Source organism: Leptonychotes weddellii, chromosome 1, assembly GCF_054177405.1.
Source record: "Leptonychotes weddellii isolate Sample4059 chromosome 1, ASM5417740v2, whole genome shotgun sequence".
NCBI lineage: Eukaryota > Metazoa > Chordata > Mammalia > Carnivora > Phocidae > Leptonychotes > Leptonychotes weddellii.
In genome coordinates, this window is record NC_138369.1 from 117,467,553 (window position 1) to 117,486,416 (window position 18,864).

The 18,864-nt window shown below is 35.0% G+C and overlaps 1 protein-coding gene and 1 long non-coding RNA gene across 3 annotated transcripts in view; both read left to right on the top strand.

Annotated features, from left to right (window-relative positions):
* Positions 1 to 18,864, top strand: part of LOC115944840 (uncharacterized) — a 325,497-nt gene that overhangs the window by 59,860 nt on the left and 246,773 nt on the right. The window lies entirely within an intron of this gene.
* Positions 1 to 18,864, top strand: part of ATP11B (ATPase phospholipid transporting 11B (putative)) — a 117,260-nt gene that overhangs the window by 10,977 nt on the left and 87,419 nt on the right. For both annotated transcript variants that reach the window (XM_031041144.2, XM_006745182.3), the window contains exon 2: positions 13,864 to 13,980. In XM_031041144.2, the coding sequence (XP_030897004.1) occupies positions 13,864 to 13,980 (117 nt within the window). The remainder of the gene's footprint in view (positions 1 to 13,863; positions 13,981 to 18,864) is intronic.

Genomic DNA, 18,864 nt, shown 5'->3' on the forward strand with positions numbered 1-18,864 from the left:
ATCTTTTTGAATTTGTTGAGACTTGTTTTGTGGCCTACTATGTGATCTGTTCTGGAGAATGTTCCATGTGCACTTGAAAAGAATGTATTCTGCTGTTTTAGGATGGAATGTTCTGAATATATCTGTTAGATCCATCTGGTCCAATGTGTCATTCGAAGCCAACAAGTTTCCTTGTTGATTTTCTGCTTGGATCATCTATCCATTGATGTTAAGTGGAGTGTTACGCACTGTCTTAATTATAGTATTTTTATAAGTCTTGATATCTGGCTGAGCAGACCCCAGTCCTTTTTTTCTTTCAGAATTGCATTGAACTTTACTATTCCATATGCTATTTATAATCAGTTTGTCTAATTCTGTGGAGAATCTTTCTAGGATTTTGATTGGCTTTGTATTGAATTTGGTAAGTTCCTTTTCATATTTTTTTCTTTGATGAGGTAGAAGCTGTGGATTGTATTTCATGATTTTCTACCTATACCTGTTGAGTACCTCTATCCACATACAAATAATATAGGGATTTAAGTTTTTCTTCTTTCACCTTCCACATTACTATTATGTAATAGTTTAGTTCTGCTTTTTTCCTTTTATCAGCTTTATTAAGACTTATCTCACATACCATACAGTTTACCCATTTAAAATATTCAGTTTTTTTAGTATATCCATAGAATTGTGCAGCCATCACCACAGTCCAATGCTAGAACATTTTTATACCCCCTAAAAGAAACTCCCTGCCAATTAACTTCCACTTTCCATCCCCCCAAACCTCTAGCCCCCAGCCCTAATCAATCGCTAATCTAACTCACCATCGTTTCTTGCGTACCACCTCATCTCTCTGGGTTCACTTTTTTAATAAAATACATCCTTTAGTAATTTTTAAGCAAGGGTTTGGAGGGATGATCTGTTTTAGTTTTTATGTCTTTATTTCATAATTATTATTGAACACTAATTTAGGTAGATACACAATTCTAGATTAACATTTACTTTCAACATATTGAAGGTACTTCTTATTCAACTGCTTTCTGACATTTATAATTGCTGGTATAAAATATGTTTTTAATCTAATTGCCATTACTGTTGGTAATCTGTGTCCCATTGATTTTAAGATTATCTCTTTGTCCTTGATATTTTGCAATTTTATTTTGCTGTATCTGTCATATTTTTTCATGTTTTTCCTGCTCTGCACTTGTGTCTGCTTTCAATCTGAAGGCTTTATTGCTATGGTTCAGAAAATTTTTCAGCCATTTTTTTTCTTTAAATATTGCTTCTCAGCCTTTAATTTTCTCAGTCTAGAACTCTTGCTTGATACTAATCTGTCTTCTATGGCTTTTAACTTCTTTTTCATATTTTTCATCTATTTTCTCTCTGCTGCTTTCACTGTGAATTCCTTAGTTCTAGCTTCCAGTTCACTAATTCTCTCACCTGTGTCCAGTCTAGAGTTCATCCTGTCCTCCGAATTTTTAATTTAAATGACTGTTTTTTATTTCCAGAATTTATTGGATCTCTCAATTCCATCTTTTCTTGATGCATATCTGCTTGGTTTTTCTCAGAATATTTTCTTTTTAAAAAAAGTAGATATTATTATCTCTTTGGAGGTTTTATACATATTTAAAGGTATGCAGCTTTTTTCAGCTTCCTTTTCAGTTGAACCTGACCCTAGGGCCCAGGTACAAAGGGGTGCTGTTAATCCTTATCATGCCATAGGAACTGAACTTCAAACTGCTTCTTTCCAGACACAGAGTCCCAAAGGCTCAGCCCCTGATTACAGAAATGGTTATCTTATTTTAAGGCTAGTTAAGTCTTCTTAATTAAAGAAAAAAAGATATTTTATCCATGTTTGCTTTTGTGAAGAAAAGGGAAGGGCTCAAAGTGTGGACTTTTCCAAGGTCAGTAGCTAATGAATACCAGTGGCAAGACTTGAACCCAGAGAGTTTTTCCAGGGAGTTTAGCAGTGTGGAAGAGAATTAGCAGCAGCAGCAGTTTTCCCTATCTCTCTCATTCCCAATCCTGCCATCTTAAGTCTGTTCAAGAGTGAGGCAAGGCTAGAAAATGAGTTAGGAGAAATTTCTAGGTGGCAGCGGTACTCTGGAGTGACAGGTTCATAGAGGAAAAGGAGAGAAATGATCAAGAGTTCTTTTAGTTACTCAGCAATGGCCATTCTCAAGTTGACGTAATATTTTAGGTACCAGAAAAAGTTAGGACTTGCTTGTACCTTAATGTGTATCTCCTCTTGAAAATGTTATCTACCATAAAATGCCGTACATATAAATTGGATTTGAACAGCATGGCAAATTTTTTGGAATTTTTTCAAGTTTTTAATTTCCTTTTTGTCTGTTCTGAACCTTAGGGACTCAAAATTTTATTTTGAAGTTTGACAAGTTTGTGGTATTGAAATAGAAATTGGAAATGCTGAAAAAATATACTCCATTTTTGTTAATAACTTTTATTATATCTGTAATGAAATTATGTCGTACATTTAACTCTGTTCAGAAAGGTGTATTTGATAATTTTCTATAGGGAAAAAAGTGAGTCATCAGGGCCAGCTGGGTGGCTCAGCTGTTAAGCGTCTGCCTTCAGCTCAGGTTAGGATCCCAGGATCCTGGGATCGAGTTCCGCATCAGGCTCCCTGCTCAGAGGGAAGCCTGCTTCTCCCTCTCCCACTCCCTCTGCTTGTGTTCCCTCTCTCGCTGTCTCTCTCTCTGTCAAATAAATAAAATCTTAAAAAAAACGAGTCATCTAATGAGTTACTACTATTTCAGTCAAAATTTTACTAATTTTACTTGATATTTTGTTTCTTTTTTGTGCTTATTAAGAGGCCTTATTTTTTCTAAATGAAGTTTTATCCAGAACAGAGGCCCTAACTTCTATTTTGGTATTTCCACCATACTGAGCATAATACCTAATATATAGTCAATGCTCATAATATTTATAAATTGAATTTTTAAAAATTAAATTATAGGATAATTTAATAAATGACATACTAAGTAGCTTGATATTTCAGAATGTTCAGATATTTTTACTGAAATTTGGTACACTGCCTCATATAGTATCAAGCACATTTTTCCCAATAAATACTTGTGTTACATATTGGTATTGTAAGATTTTGCTTCGAAGAGTCCTTTGCCTTGAGTGCAATTGGTAGACAAAACTTAAGTAGTATATAGTCGGTTCAGGTCTTAATCATCTGTTACCTAGGAAATTGTTTCTTTACTCTTGCATCTCCTGAACTACAAAGGGAATATAAATATTCTTGCTTATCTCGGTTCTCCACTGTACTCTTTAATATACAAATTTGAAAAATGCTAACAAAGATGTGAAGGTGGACTTGATTCTTTACTATTGAAAGGTAAGTGGTTCTCTAACGTGTGTTTTCCTATTGAAATTTAAAAGTAAAGACACTGGCCTCTATCTAGATATTCAGCAGACCCCCTGACTGCTCCAACTCTTTATGCAAATTTAAAGGAAACTGGTGCAGTGCCTACTCAGTGTTGATCAGCCCTTTTTCCAGCACATATTTGCAGAATTTGAAAAAAAAGAAACTTAGGAATTTATTAGGAGACAGTAAAAGTCAAAATTCTTAAGTAATCAGAGATGCTTTTAACAGTTTTTATAATATCTCCTAGACCATGAGTTCCCTAATGATGATGTTTCCTATAGATTGAGATCAAGTTGTCAGTGATCTATGCAAAATGAGAAAAACTAGGTTAGTGTAATGCACCTATGACCGTGTGTGTGTGTGTGTGTGTGTGTATTTGCTTACATTCGTAGATGTACTTGTTTTTGAGAACTGTATTTTTTTAACTTTTATTTTTTATTTTTATTTTTTTAAAGATTTTATTTTGTTTATTTGACAGAGAGAGACACAGCGAGAGAGGGAACACAAGCAGGGGGGAGTGAGAGAGGGAGAAGCAGGCTTCCCGCCGAGCAGGGAACCCGATGCGGGGCTCGATCCCAGGACCCTGGGATCATGACCTGAGCCGAAGGCAGATGCTTAACGACGGAGCCACCCAGGCGCCCCTATTTTTTTAACTTTTAAAAAATAAACTTTTTTATCTTAGAATACTTTCAGATTTATAGAAAAGTTGCAAAAGAATACTGAGAATTCCTGTAGATTCCCTTCACCCAGTTTCTCTCTCTCTCTCTTATTTATTTTTTATTTATTTTTATTTATTTTTTTAGATTTTATTTATTTATTTGACAGACACACAGCGAGAGAGGGAACATAAGCAGGAGGAGTGGGAGAGGGAGAAGCAGGCTTCCCGCTGAGCAGGGAGCCTGACGTGGGGCTTGATCTGAGATCATGACCTGAGCCGAAGGCAGACGCCTAACGACTGAGCCACGCAGGTGCCCCTCTAGCTCTCTTTTAAATAAGATTTTATTTATTTATTTTAGAGAGAGAGAGAGACAGAGTGCCTGTGAGAGCCTATGAGCTGCAGCAGGGGCAGAGGGGGAGGGACAGAAGCAGACTCCCTGCTGATGACAGATGCTGGGCTCTCAGGGCTCCATCTCAGGCTCCTGAGATCATGACTTGAGCTGAAATCAAGAGTGGGATGCTCAACTGACTGAGCCACCCAGACGCCCCACACCCACTTTCTGTTATTGTTAACATCTTATATTACTAGGCTGCACTTGTTACACTAATGAACCAATACTAATGCGTTATTATTAGTTAAGCTCCATACTTTATTCAGACATTGTTATTTTTTCAAGAAAATTCTTTCTTCTGCTTCAAAATCCCATCTGGGATAACATATTACATTTAGTAATTCCTTGATCTTCAATAATTTTTTCTTTCTCATAGCTTTGTTTTTCTCCCTCTTTATCAGATCCTTCATTTCAGACCTGAATATATGATTCATTTACACGAAAAAAAAAAATCTTTCATTTGATCCAGCTGTAGTTAATCACTCTCCCCCACTTCCCCACTCTCCTCTTCATCCCCATTCAATCAATACATTGTAGCCCTTTTAACTTTACTCAAACTGTGTTGACAAAAGCCACCAGTGATTTCCTAATTATTAAATTCAGCACTCTTTTTTTCAGTTCTCATTTCTCTTTACGTATATGAAATAATTCCTTCTTGCAACTTCTTCCTGTGTTTCTGCCATACTACTTCTCTGTTTTCCTTCCTGTCTGGTGATCTTTCTCCTTTGCTTATTCCTTCTCTCCCACGTGCATCTTAAATGATAGCCTTGAGAATTCCATCTCTTGCTCTTATTCTCTTCTTCCTCTGTATACTCATAATAGGCAGTCTTATACATGTTTTTTTTTTTTAATTTTAACTATCATCATTATGCTTGCTGGGTTCCAATCTCAAGTTCAGCCCTCTTTCCTTAACATCTAAACAAAAATATCCAGTTGCTTTCTAGATAACTATGCAGGGAGTCCCATGTTGAAATCAGAAAATAATTCTAGTCTGATCTTAAATACGTGAGTAGAAATAGGAAGTTAGGTGATATCTGAGGTAAATAAGGCCAAATCACTAAGGTTTTATCAACTCCAAGTGGGCAGGGACCAAGTCATCTATTTTTATCACCTGTGGTCCTTAGCTTACTACAGAGCACATAGAAAGTGCTCAAATACTCTTTGCATGCTAAAGTAAATTCTTTTCATTACATGTAGAAGTCAAGAATTGCAGATCAGCAGTACAATTTTAATAGTCATTATGCAAGGTAAATGAACTGCTTGCTCCCTGGAAGAACTGAAAATAAGCTAAAATACTCTTGTGTTTTTTTAAAAATAAATTTTTAGAATTATGTCAGTTGGACCCAGTGTTGCGAAATAATAATTTCTCTGCTTAAAGTTTAATTTTCAAATTTTTGTAACAATAGTTTTAAGATTTGCTGGGTCCTGTTTGTTTTACCTTGTATGGACATGTTTTATTTTCTTCATGTTTCTCAGGTTCCCAGCAATATAAAATTAATAAGGTAATTATCATTTTTCTACCCTGCTGTTTTCTACTCTTTGTTTCAATTCTTGTCTAAATAGCTAAGTAGGATTCACTTAGCATCTCTGTTCTTTAACTTCAATATATTTTTATGTTGTTATTGTTTATAATTTTTTACCTAATACATTACCCTGTTTAAATCTGTACTTGGAAATACTTGTTGTGGTTTCCTAGTATGAATACTGGCTATACTGTACTGCTGCTCATGGTAAAAGCAGCAGCTTCTAACTTAAGGGATTCTGTTATAGACCCAAAACAGTGAATACTTATAACTTATATTTTGGTCTCCCAAGTACCTAGTTGCTTTTCCACCCTTTCAGACCCTAACAAATATTTTATAAATGCTTCATCCCTTCTTATCCTGTGTTAAAGTTTAAATACATAACCTGACTGACTACTTAATAACTTCTTTAAAAAATCAACATCAAAACTGAAGTTGTTATATGAAGGAAAAATAAAGAAATACACTTATTAAATAATACCTGTTACAGTATGTGAATGTGCAGTCATGATGTCAGTAGACATAATAATCAAATGGTATCATCATTGTGAATCCATGGCCACTAATGCAGACTGCTGTGAAAGTGTAGTGCACAGGCATACCTTGGAGATGTTGTGGGTTCAGTTCCAGAGCCCCGCACATAATAAAGGGAGTATCACAATACAGCAAGTCGAATGAATTTTTTGGTTTCCTAGTGCATATAAAATTCATGTTTATACTATATTAAGTTTGCAGCAGTATATGTCTAAAAAAGCTATGTACATACCTCTGTTTAAAAATGCTTTATTGCTAAAAAATGCTAACAATAGTCTCAGCTTTCAGCAAGTCGTAATCTTTTTGCTGGTGAAGGGTCTTGCCTGGGTGTTGATGGCTGCTGCCTGATGAGGGTGATGGTTGCTAGAAGTTGGGGTGGCTGTGCCAGTTCTTTCCTAAATAACTAAATAGGATTCACCCTGTTTCTCTGATCTTTGACTTCAGTATGCTTTTTCATGTTGTTGTTTAGAATTTTGTGGTTGTGTCTTTGTGCTTGATATTTTTATTAAACTTTGGATATACTGTGTAAAAGATCTGTTTTTTGACTGACAACATGTCTCCAGCCTGTCTCAGTTATAACTCATTGCTTCTGATATTCTAAGGAGGACCTACCTATAAGCCATCTTCATTGCTACTGCTGTGTATGATTGTGAGGGGAGAAGAAGGCTCGGAAGTATGTGAGAAACCTGTGTAGAAATTTCTTTTTAGGGGCACCTGGGTGGCTCAGTCAGTTAAGCATTGGACTCTTGATCTCGGCTCAGGTCATGGTCTCAGGGTATTGAGATAGAGCCCCATGTCAGGCTCCATGCGGAGCCTGCTTAAGAATCTTTCCTCTCTTTGCCCTTCCCCTTGGTCACATGTGTGTGCGCGCTCTCTCGCTCTCTTTCTGTCCCGTGCGCGTGCACACGCGTGCACTAAAAAAAGAAAGAAATTTCTTTTTACCCATCTGTCTCTAATTTGGATACCACAGAAGATTTACCAGTTTCACTTCTTGTCTAGTCAGTGTCCAACCTGATAGGCAGAACAGCAACAAAAAAATCAAATTTAGGGTTTTTAGTCTATGATTTTTAAATTTGATCTAAACTAAAACAGCCTCACACATTTATTTTTATTATAAATGTCTCTGTTGCCATACATGGAAATCACCAGTCTAACAAACAAAAGACATTCATTATTATAATGATTGAATTACGACCAAATAGGACTCTTCTAATCCATCAGAAAATTTCATATGGATGAAATTGATTTTTTTAATTGATATTTTAATTGTGGTAATAGATATATAACATAAAATTTATCATTTTAACCATTTTTAAGTCTACAGTTCTGTAGCATTAAGTACATTCACATTGTTGTGCAGCCATCACCACCATCCATGTCCTGAACTTTTTTATCTTCCCAAACTGAAACTCTGTAACCTTTAAACACAAACTCCCTATGCTCGCATTCACTAAACAGCTGGCTGACTGAATTTGGCTATTTCTTGTATAAGAGGAATCATACGGGGGCACCTGGGTGGCTCAGTCGGTTAAGTGACTCTTGGTTTCGGCTCAGGTCATGATCTCAGGGTTGTGGGATTGAGCCCTATGTTGGGCTCCCTACTAAACAGGGAGTCTGCCGGAGATTCTCTCTCTTCCTCTCCCTTTGTCCCTCCCCCTGCTCGTGTGTGGATATGCGCGCGCGCTCTCTCAAATAAATAAATCTTTTAAAAAAGAGGAATCATACAGTATTTTTCTTTTGTGACAGGCTTATTTCACTTAGCATAATGTCTTTCAGGTATATCCATGCTGTAGCATGTGTCAGAATTTCCTTTTTTAAGGCTGAATAATAGCTCGTTGTGCATATGTGCCATATGTTGTTTATCCATTCATCTGTTGATGAACACTTGTGTTGCTTCCACCTTTTGGATATTGTGAATAATACTGCCTTGAACATGGGTATACAAATATCTGTTCAAGGCTCTGGTTTCATGTCTTTTGAGTATGTACCCACAAGTGGAATTGATGGATCATATATGATTATTCTGTATTTACTTTTTTTGAAGAGTTTCCATATTTCCACTGAGGCTATACCACTTTTACATTACTGCTGGCAATGCACAAGTATTCCAATTTCTCCACGTTCTTGCCAGTACTAATTGTTTTCTGTTTTGGTGTGGGTTTTTTTCTGATAATAGCCATCCTGATGGGTGGTAGGTGGTATCTCATTGTGGTTTTGATTTGCATTTCCCTAATAGAATTTGGTTTCTTTGACATCCAGAAATGAACCCCAATCAACAGTAAAGCTTTAACAAACGGCTTTGATGAGAATAAGATAAATCTAGGAACAGCAAAATGAAAAGCTTCTTATGAGCCTTTCTTTTACTAGTAATAGTAGATTTCACTTTGCAGAATCACTTTTAAAGTTTTTCTGTTTTCATTTAAATATCATTGAATTTAAATTTAATTTGGTAGAAAAGTTGTTAAAGATATTTAAAAACTAAACCAGGAACCTCAAAACTAGAGAATTTAGCCCATTCAGTAAATATTCATTAAGTAATTAATTGGTACATGCTGCCTTTAAGAATCTTCAGTCTGGAGGGGGAGATGGATATACAGACAAGCAATTACTATTCCGTTTAATAAAATCCATAATGAAAGTGTGCAAAAGGTTTGGTGAGCATAATAAATAACAGGTGCCTTCCCTTTTTTCTGGGGAAAAAGGAGTGTCAGGTAAAACTCCACTGAGAAGGAAACTCTTAAGCTGAAACTTGAAGGATGAAGAGGCTTTTGCTGGAGGTGTATAGGAAATCAAGTTTGGGAAGTAATAAAACCATCAGAGATGAGCTTCCTGTAGTAAAGCATTGACAGATGATTTAAGAATTTGAGTCAAAGATCACTGTAAATTTTTATCATATAGTTAGAAAGCCAGTCCTAACCCACCATTGCAGTAAGCCAAAGTTCCTAGAAGCCCAGACTGGTTTGATGGCAAACAACCTTAAGTCCTAAAATGAAAATTATATAACATGAAATAAAAATGTTTAATTATTGTGTTTGTTTATATCACGGGCATTTTAAGTTACTCTCTGTCACCTTCCTTTCTGTTAACAGTGTAAAATTATCTTGCTGTTACCGTACCTTCATATAGGTGTATTTTATTTAAAGTCTATGTCCAGTAAACAGTAATTCACAATTAAGTTTATAGATTTGATAAAATACACTAAATCATTCTTTCCCAGTATCATTACATTTTTGCTAGGCCATTTTCATGTGCCTTTGTACATTGTAGCATACAGCCAACAAAAATTACTTTCTGTCATATAATAAAGTATGTGACATAAAACTTTTGTTCATATATTTTAATAAAAGTGGTATTGAAGTTTTGACTCTGAAGATTCTTTTTTTGTTTTTGGAGTTTTGGTGGGTTTTTTGGTGTGTGGTTTGTTTTGAAGCTTTTTTCTTTATATTTTAGAGTAAATAAATCACATAAGAATAAGAAGCACAAATTTACTTTGATCACTGTGAACCCTAAAGATGATGTTTTCTTAGTTATGTTAAAGAAGTGTAACAATTTTAATTATAGGACTATGGTTTTAGTCTCTTGTTAGTGCTTTTATTTGTAATGTTTGTATTTTTCATAAAATCTTTGAGCTTTTAAGATTATGGAGAGGCTGGTATAGTTGGTATGAAAATGTAAAATGTTATGATTCATTTCTAGGTGCTGCTGTGTGCCAAAGACTAACTTCTAAAAATTACAAAGCTGTTTACTAGTTTGGTTTCCCTAGGTCTCATCAGTTTGTGGTTACAAAAGGAGTCTCTTTTCAAACCAATCCTGTTTGTTGTCAGTTCTTCCCCAAGAAGCCATCCTGAGATTTTTGCTACCTTACTCACTTTTTTTTTAATACCTGTGACTTTAACATATGCTCACAAATTCAGACTGAAAAGAGGTTTTGAATTTCATACTTTCATAGAATATGAGAGTTTTTTATTTTTAAATAGTTTAAATTTGTGTGCTTCCAAAGCATAGATGCTACTTTTTAGCAGGAATTAAAATAGAATCAGGGTGACTAGAATAGCATTAATCTATCCTGGTTTCTTTGCCCAGGGCAAGATGAAATCAGAGGAGAACGAAGCAGGCTAGCACCAAGGAGTTAAAGGTGTGAATGGGTAGTCTGAGATGACAACAGAAAATGTAATGTGTGCCAACCCTGGCATGTAGCCTTGACCTAGTGATTAGGAAGTTCAGACTGTATTTCTTTCTCAGTGCCATGACTTGCAGTTAATCCTTGCTAGAAAAGCATGGAATACTTGAACCTCACACTAACAGTATAGCTGTACAGTTACTTTTGATACAATGTTTGTTTAGACTGCTTTTAAAAAGAGTAGAGGTGTTATTGAAACATAGATTCTCTTTTAAAATCTGCAATATTGAGATGGAGTACTGACTATAAAGCAAGTAAAGTAGGTAAGTGGTTTTAAGCTTCTTTACATCATGAAAAACCAGTGAAACCTGTGCTCACTCTCATCAGAAAAATGCACGTTATGCAAATTTGCATACAGTTTCAGAGATTCACAGACCTGAAGCCCATTTATGGATCCTGCTCTAAGTAATTTTTTAAATTTTTGGACAATTTTATTCTTTTATTTTTATTGCTTGTGGCTGACTTAATTTGTTGCAGAGAAGGTGATGCTAATGAACTAAAGTTAGAGGGTTTTTCCATAAGGGATATCTAGTTGTCCCAAATATAAAATTTATACCGTCATAAATATAAAATTTAACTATTTTGTGTGGGAAAAAAAAATACCCACACCTATAGGCATACCATTGATTATAAAATGATTGAGATGTATATTAATTACAACTGAAAAAACTGAAAATGTATAAGTGGATGTTATAGAATAAGGAAAAACTCATCATTCTCCTTTTGGAATTATGTTAAATTATGATATTTTGGAATATAGTGATTCTGCATTTAAAATTCATTTTAATTTAAAATTGATTTTATTTTTAAAACATTTCAGTATATCCCCTTGAAATAATTGTAGAAATCTAAGGAGTTTCAAACTTTAGTATGTGATTACTGGTACAGCCAGTAGAGATGAATGGAGAAGGATGAGTATTTGCTTCCTAGAAAGTCATGAATGAGGTGTTGCAATATATAAATAACATATGTAATTTGGGGGAGTCTTTGGCTTTTTGTTTCGTCACTTTAGATGTACATAGTAATACATTCCAGTCATGGTGGAATTTAGCGAAAAATAAAATTCATCAGTGGTTCTCAGTCTCACTTGTCTTGACATCTTCTTAAAGATTTATATATTCTTGAGCACCTGGGTGGCTCAGTCAGTAGTCATCTGACTATCAATTTCATTTCAGGTCATGATCTCAGGGTCATGAGATCGAGCCTTGCATCAGGCTCCACACAGAGCATGGGAGCCTGCTTAAGATTCTTTCTCCCTCTCCCTCTGTTCCACCCTCACGTGAACACACATGCACATGCACTTGCTCGCTGTCTTAAAAAAAAAAAGATTTATATATTCTTTCAGAACCACAAATTTACTTTTTTTAATTTAATTTATCCCAAAAGCTTACATACATGGTATGTAACTTACTATTATTTTTACATGGTTACAGAGTGGATGTGGAATAAATATGCCTCATGCGGTCTAATGTTCCAGTTACCTGTGTGTCTGTCCCTCTTGTAACTTTATGAACTTTACTGGAAAACTTCATCTGAACCTCCTTTGAGAAATACAGCCACAGATTATAGCAGTAGCATGTAAACTCTTTGTTCATTCATTTTTATTTATTGAGTTGGAGCATATTGTGATTTGCTTGAGTAATTAACAAATCACAGAATCCTACATGGATTCACATGGTACTTAAACTCAATAAATATTTGTTGAATGGATAATGGCATATATCTATAAGATGATTGCAATATTCTAGATAGAGCAATGAGTTCCAACTCCAGTTTTGAGACCTGCCTTTTTCCCATGAGTTATTATAGGGAACAATTATGAAATGTTTAAAGGAAAATTTATGAGGAAGATAAATATGCATGCCACATTTTATCTTTGAAGAAACTGATTTTGAAATCAGACACATAATGGCACATTCACATCCACAAAATGTGGTCATCACTATAAATAGCATGAACAAATAAAATGAAACTTCATGGTTTTTTTATGGAGCATACAAATGCATTTAATTTTCACAGTCTTGTACTAGCTATTTCTAAGATCACAGAATAAATTTTTTTAAACTAAGAATAACAGAAGTTGAAACCTATAGATAGCACTGTTGATATTCTGATGTACTAAACAAAAATAGACCTCTAGGTAATATGGGAATTTCCACTGTCTGTGTATGTATGTGCTTAATGGAAATTTTACAGGGATGCTAAGCGTTGAATGGCAGCCACATCACTTAGTAGATTACTAAATTAGAGTCCTTAATATCTACAAGTGGATCCAGAATACCAACTTTAGTTAACTTTTTAGTAATTTAGTAGCAGTAGTAAATAGCCATTGACCACCATGAAAAAAATGAAAATCTGAGAAATTTCAAATCATTGCCAGATAGAACCCCCCGAAAAAGGCCTTGCTTTTGGTCATTGCTTTCAGCCTGTCAAAGGATCCCAAGATCTGCCAGAGGATTATTGAAGATTCACTTGTCACCTAGGAAAATAGTAAAATACTGTGGGAATAAAGTGTCAGTATTCTTGTTCCAGTGAAAACTTTTACATTGGAGATCATTACTAAATGTACCTTGAGAGATGGTTTCCTAATTTTCAGGCCAGAATTATATATCCATATTTCAGGGATTTGATTGATAATATAACTAGCACAAAGAGATGATTATGTGGAATGAATCTGGGCAAGACCCTACCCAGTGCATTGTGAGGCCTGTGGGATCAAAGCTCTTTGAAACCAAGTTGATCTGGGTGTGGAAGAAATAAAATAATAAACCTTTGTCATCAGATGTGATAGGTGCTGGCTAGGCCATCACTACACAGGATTTCCACATCACTGAGTAGGAATCCGTATTAAGAAGCAAGGCAAGGAACCCACACGAATGAAAGGGAAGGAAAGAAGTCTTATCCTCAGATGCTTCTGTAAATCTTCTATATGACTTTTTTTCCCCTTATGGTAGCATTTCTAACAGAGTATGGATCATTTTTCATTACCAGGTGTATTACCTTGTTAATTTATACTTGAGAATAATATACTAGTTTACCTGAGAAAGAAAAAAATACATGGTTTAACTTTGCTAATAATTAGATAGATTGAGCCTATATGCAAGTCTAGTAATAATATGTGTAATCTGATTAGTTAAATAAAACCAACAGTAAAGAATCATAACAACTAAACTTATTGATCATTATTTTTCTTTTGCTTGGTCTTAGGGTTTTGACCCACCACATCAAAGTGACACAAGAACCATTTACATAGCCAACAGGTTTCCTCAGAATGGCCTTTACACACCTCAGAAATTTATAGATAACCGGATCATTTCATCTAAGGTAAGCATTAACACTTAATATTAAAACTATAGATATGTTCCATTTTGTTTGAAAAGTGATTTGTATATTCTAGTATACATTTATATCCTTAAAAATTCAAGGACATGGTTGTGGCAAATTTATCTTTAACCAAAATTGTGAACTGTAAAGTAAAAGGAGTTGCCAATTGTTAATACCAGTTAACTAACACACCAAAAATTATCCTTAGTTGCAATTAAACTGAGGAACTAATATTTATACTATGTGCCAGTCACTATGTTAGGTACATCTCATATCATTTAATTCTTACAACTTTGAGGTAGCTTTTGCCAAGCGTTATGCTCATTTTATATTTGTTTCTTCAATTAAAGTGTTGGGAAATAATTTACCTAGGGTTGTGCACTAGTAAGTGACAAGATTGGAGTTTGCACTCAGTTCTATATGACATTAAAGCCTGACTTCCTCCAATTTTACCACTCTTCTGTAAACATTTAATAGTACCAAGGTACTGCTTCACTCACATATTCTTCCTTGTTTCATTTTTTTTTTCTATGACTTTTTTTTTGAAATATTTTATTTGAAAGAGAGCAAAAGAGAGAGATCAGAGAGGGAGAGGGAGAAGCAGACTCACCGCTGAGCAGAGAGCCTGATGCAGGGCTCGATCCCAGGACCCCGAGGTCATGACCTGAGCCGAAGGCAGCTGCTTAACTGACTGAGCCACCCAGGCGCCCCTTTCTATGACATTTTTAAGTTGTCTTAGTTTATCTTGAAACTGAAGATTACAGGGTCATGCTGTCCCAATAGACTTTTCTCTCATGATGGAGGAAATGTTTTCTGTGCTGTCTGCTATGATAGCCAGTAGCTATATAGAGCTAGTTAGGCCTTGAAATGTGGCTAATGCCACTGAAGAAGCTACTTTTTAAATTTTAATTTATTTTAAATTAAATGTCAGCCATATGCAACTAGTGGTTACCTATTGGACAGTGCAGTTAGAGAGGATGTGAATTAAAGAGACTAAGGGTAAAGTTCTCCTTAGATCATTGCTGTTGCTTAATAGATCACCTTCAGAAGCATCTTTGTAGTGCACGCATACTCTCTCAAATAATAAAAATAAGTAGAATCTTTAAAAAAAAAAAAAAGTCCTTCTTAAAAATTTTAAGTTTTTTTTTTAATTTGGGTCTAATTTAAATACACTAAAATTCACCAATTTTAAGTGTACAATTTGATGAATTTTGATAAATGTATATATAACATGTGACCATCACAAATCAAGATATAGAATATATCCATCACTAAAAAATTAACAGCCAGTCCTCCTCCTCTTCACCTCTAGCACTAGCAACCACTGATCTGTTTTCTATAACTATAGTTTTGTCTGAATTTCATATAAACTCAGTCATATAGTGTGAGTCTTCTGTGTTTGGCTTCTTTGATGTAACAGTAATCCTGAGATTCATCTTTGTTGTTGCGTATATCAGCAGTTCATTTGTTTTTGGTGCAGAGTTCAGCTGTCAGCCTAGGTTTGGACAATTTACATTCTGAATTTGGGTCATTTTCCTTGCATGGTTCTTTCACTACCAGTATTTTCCCCTTAAATGTCCATCTACCTTTCCAGTCCTAAACTCAAATCTCTGTCATATTTTGTAGTAAGGGTGTAGTTTTTCCCTACTGTTTGCTGCCATAGGTTTGAGAGTTGGATAGTATCTGTAGGGTAAGAAGCCATAGTTCACAATTCATATTCCCTCCATTTACATTTTTTAAAATTAAACTCTCTTCCAGTTTCTATCTATATTTTGGATACTTTCCAGGATCCATTTTTAAAATCTAGTTTTTGTAATTCTTATCTGCTGGGAGTTACAGGACCACTTTAGTCCTCTGCCAGTATTGAAAGCTGAGTGTCCTGGAAAACTTTTGGGATTAAATATCTTTATATGATTGTATTCAATGCAGCAGTATTAGGTTTATTGTTTTTGACCACAGTTTCAAAAATGTAGATATTTAAATAAACATTCCTTTTTTTTTTTTTTTAGCATATGAGGACTCTCTCTCTCATTACTACCTTATTATTCCACTAATGCTTTCTCATACTCCTTCCAAACTAGATTACCTGCTATTCCATAAGCCCGTGTTGAACTTCCCTACTACTGTGATTTGCTGTGATGTCATGTTGATAACCACATTTTTTAAATGTAGATTTTATGTTCCTGCAGAGATTGTAGATTTCATGTTTTTATGGAAATATAAAATTCATGTTTTTGACCACAGATTCAGGAATCTAGGTATTTATATAGACAGTGTCCATTTCTTCCTGACCATAAATGGGGCTGACTTTTTCTAAATTCTCTTTTAACTACCTTTCTACTCCCTTATTATTCCCTTAAACTCTTCTATACTGTATTATTTTCTATCCCACAAAGTCATGATGAACTTTCCTCCTCTCTGCCTGTGTTCATGCTGTGTTTTTTTCCTGAAATGGTCTCCCTCTAATTGCCCCCTATTGCGCCTGGGTGGCTCAGGCATTGGGCGTCTGCCTTCGGCTCAGGTCATGATCCCAGGGTCCTGGGATCGAGCCCCGCATTGGGCTCCCTGCTCGGCGGGAAGCCTGCTTCTCCCTCTCCCACTCCCCCTGCTGGTGTTCCCTCTTTTGCTGTGTCTCTCTCTGTCAATAAATAAATAAAAATCTTAAAAAAAAAAAAAATAATAATTGCCCCCTATTTTCAGCCTATTGAATATTTACCTTTTAAAGCCCATGTCAAATATGACCTTCTTCATTAAATTTTTCTCTCACTGACTGCTTTTCATTTTAATTCTCTATATATTCCATCACTTAATCTTTGAATATAGCTATTGATATTTTGTTCTTAATTTCCTCTAATATTAAAACTTCTTGGGTGCCTGGGTGGCTCAGTCGTTAAGCGTCTGCCTTCAGCTCAGGTCATGATCCCAGAGTCCTGGGATCGAGCCCCACATCGGACTCCCTGCTCGGCGGGAAGCCTGCTTCTCCCTCTCCCACTCCCCCTGCTTGTGTTCCTGCTCTCACTGTCTCTGTCAAATAAATAAATAAAATCTTTAAAAAGAAAAAAAAAAACAAAAAACAAAAAAAAATTCTTGGTTTCTCTCATAGTGCAAGTGTCTTGCACATTGTAGGTACATGATATCTCTGTTTAATTTACCATAGTAACTACCTTATCTTAAATTTTAACTTCGTTGGAAAAGATTTAATTTCATAACTATGTTTTGTTTTTCTTACTAATGTCAGAATTTGAGAAAAAAGGTCAATTGTATAGTCATATATATAGCTCTAAAGAAGTTATACTAATTTATTTTTATTGACCATTATTACATAATAACTAAAATTTAAAGTGTAATAAATCATTCTTTTTCTTATAATATTTTTATATTGTTTAATATTCTATAGTTCCTCCGCTACATATGATAGGATAAGCACAGAATTTAGCCTCATTCAGTCTATTAATATATTTGTATTTTAGAAAACCTGGAAACAATTCCTAATATTTGTAAGCTAGTTTTCATAAGAAATTATTATTTATTCTGAGTTTTTCCATGTGTTATTGAACTAGCCAAAGAAAATATCCTGAGATCAATTACCGTACTTCCAATTTTTGTACTTGTTCTTTTTGAGATTCTGGAAGACAAAATATATTGTCACTGTTATGATTTAAATAGATTGATGTAAACTTAGGACGTTGCCAACTTGATTCCTGTGAAATTTTATATATTTGATTTGGTGACTAAGGGTGTTACCTGGAATACTCTGACCCCTATAGGGACAACTGTCTTTTTACTCCAGTTAAGATCAGCTGGAGATGATATGACCCAAAGTTACCATCTTATATGTTCACATTGAGCAGTGAATAGAAAGCATCTACCTACATCTCTTCTCTCTAGAACCCTGAACATATTCCCCACTCCCAGATTCTGGAGCCACTGGTGGTACCACTACCATAGGAAAATATGTTTCAGATATTTTAGTAGAACTGAAAATATAATTTCACCTGAGAGAAATGTTGTTAGGTATCGTACTGCTTATATATCCTTGGGTCAAACAGGCTTTTGTGGGCTCTTCTGGGAACCTAACTCTATTTATAAAATTATTCATATGGGAAAGGACATTTCAGGTCTCAAACAACTGATGAAGTGAATTTTTCAAATAAGAAAATTCAGAAATTAGAACCATCTTAAATTGCACCAGAGAAAAGTAGGAAAACTGCCTCCTTACAAATCTCAAAATCGTCAATAACCATTAAGGCTTCGTTGCCTGACATAGGATAGTTATCTGAAAAAAAATTCATTTCAACCTTATGTATGTGTGTGTGTGTTTGTGTGTGTATTCATCTGTTCTGCTAAAGTTTTGATCTTCAACTATGTGCTGAGTAGTAGTGGTAAGTGCTGGAGATAGAGCAGTAAATAAAACAATGTCCCTAGCCTCAAGAATCTTACATGCTACTGAGAGAATGTATATAGGATAAAGTAACAATGCTACAAAGTGTTTCCTGTTTCATATATGAAGTGTTGTGAGCAGTTAGTGACACAAGTAGAATTTGTGCTGTTTTACCCTACCCCTATAATATTGCATTATAGGCTTATATGCTTATTAGTAATATAACAACAAACACATAGAGGTTAATATGAGCCAGTTTCTGTCCTAAGTGCTTCATAGATATATTAGCTCATGTAAACCTTACAACAACCCTATACACTATGGTTATCATTTTCCTCATGTTATAGAGGCACGAAGTGGGGTGCAGAGAGATTAATCCAAGGTCATTTAAGTGACTGTCTTACTTTAAAAATTGACATTGTGACAGATTTTTATGCCTTTATGAGATATTCTTGGTGGTTATACTAGTGATCACTTTTGTGAAGTATTTTTAATCTTTTTCA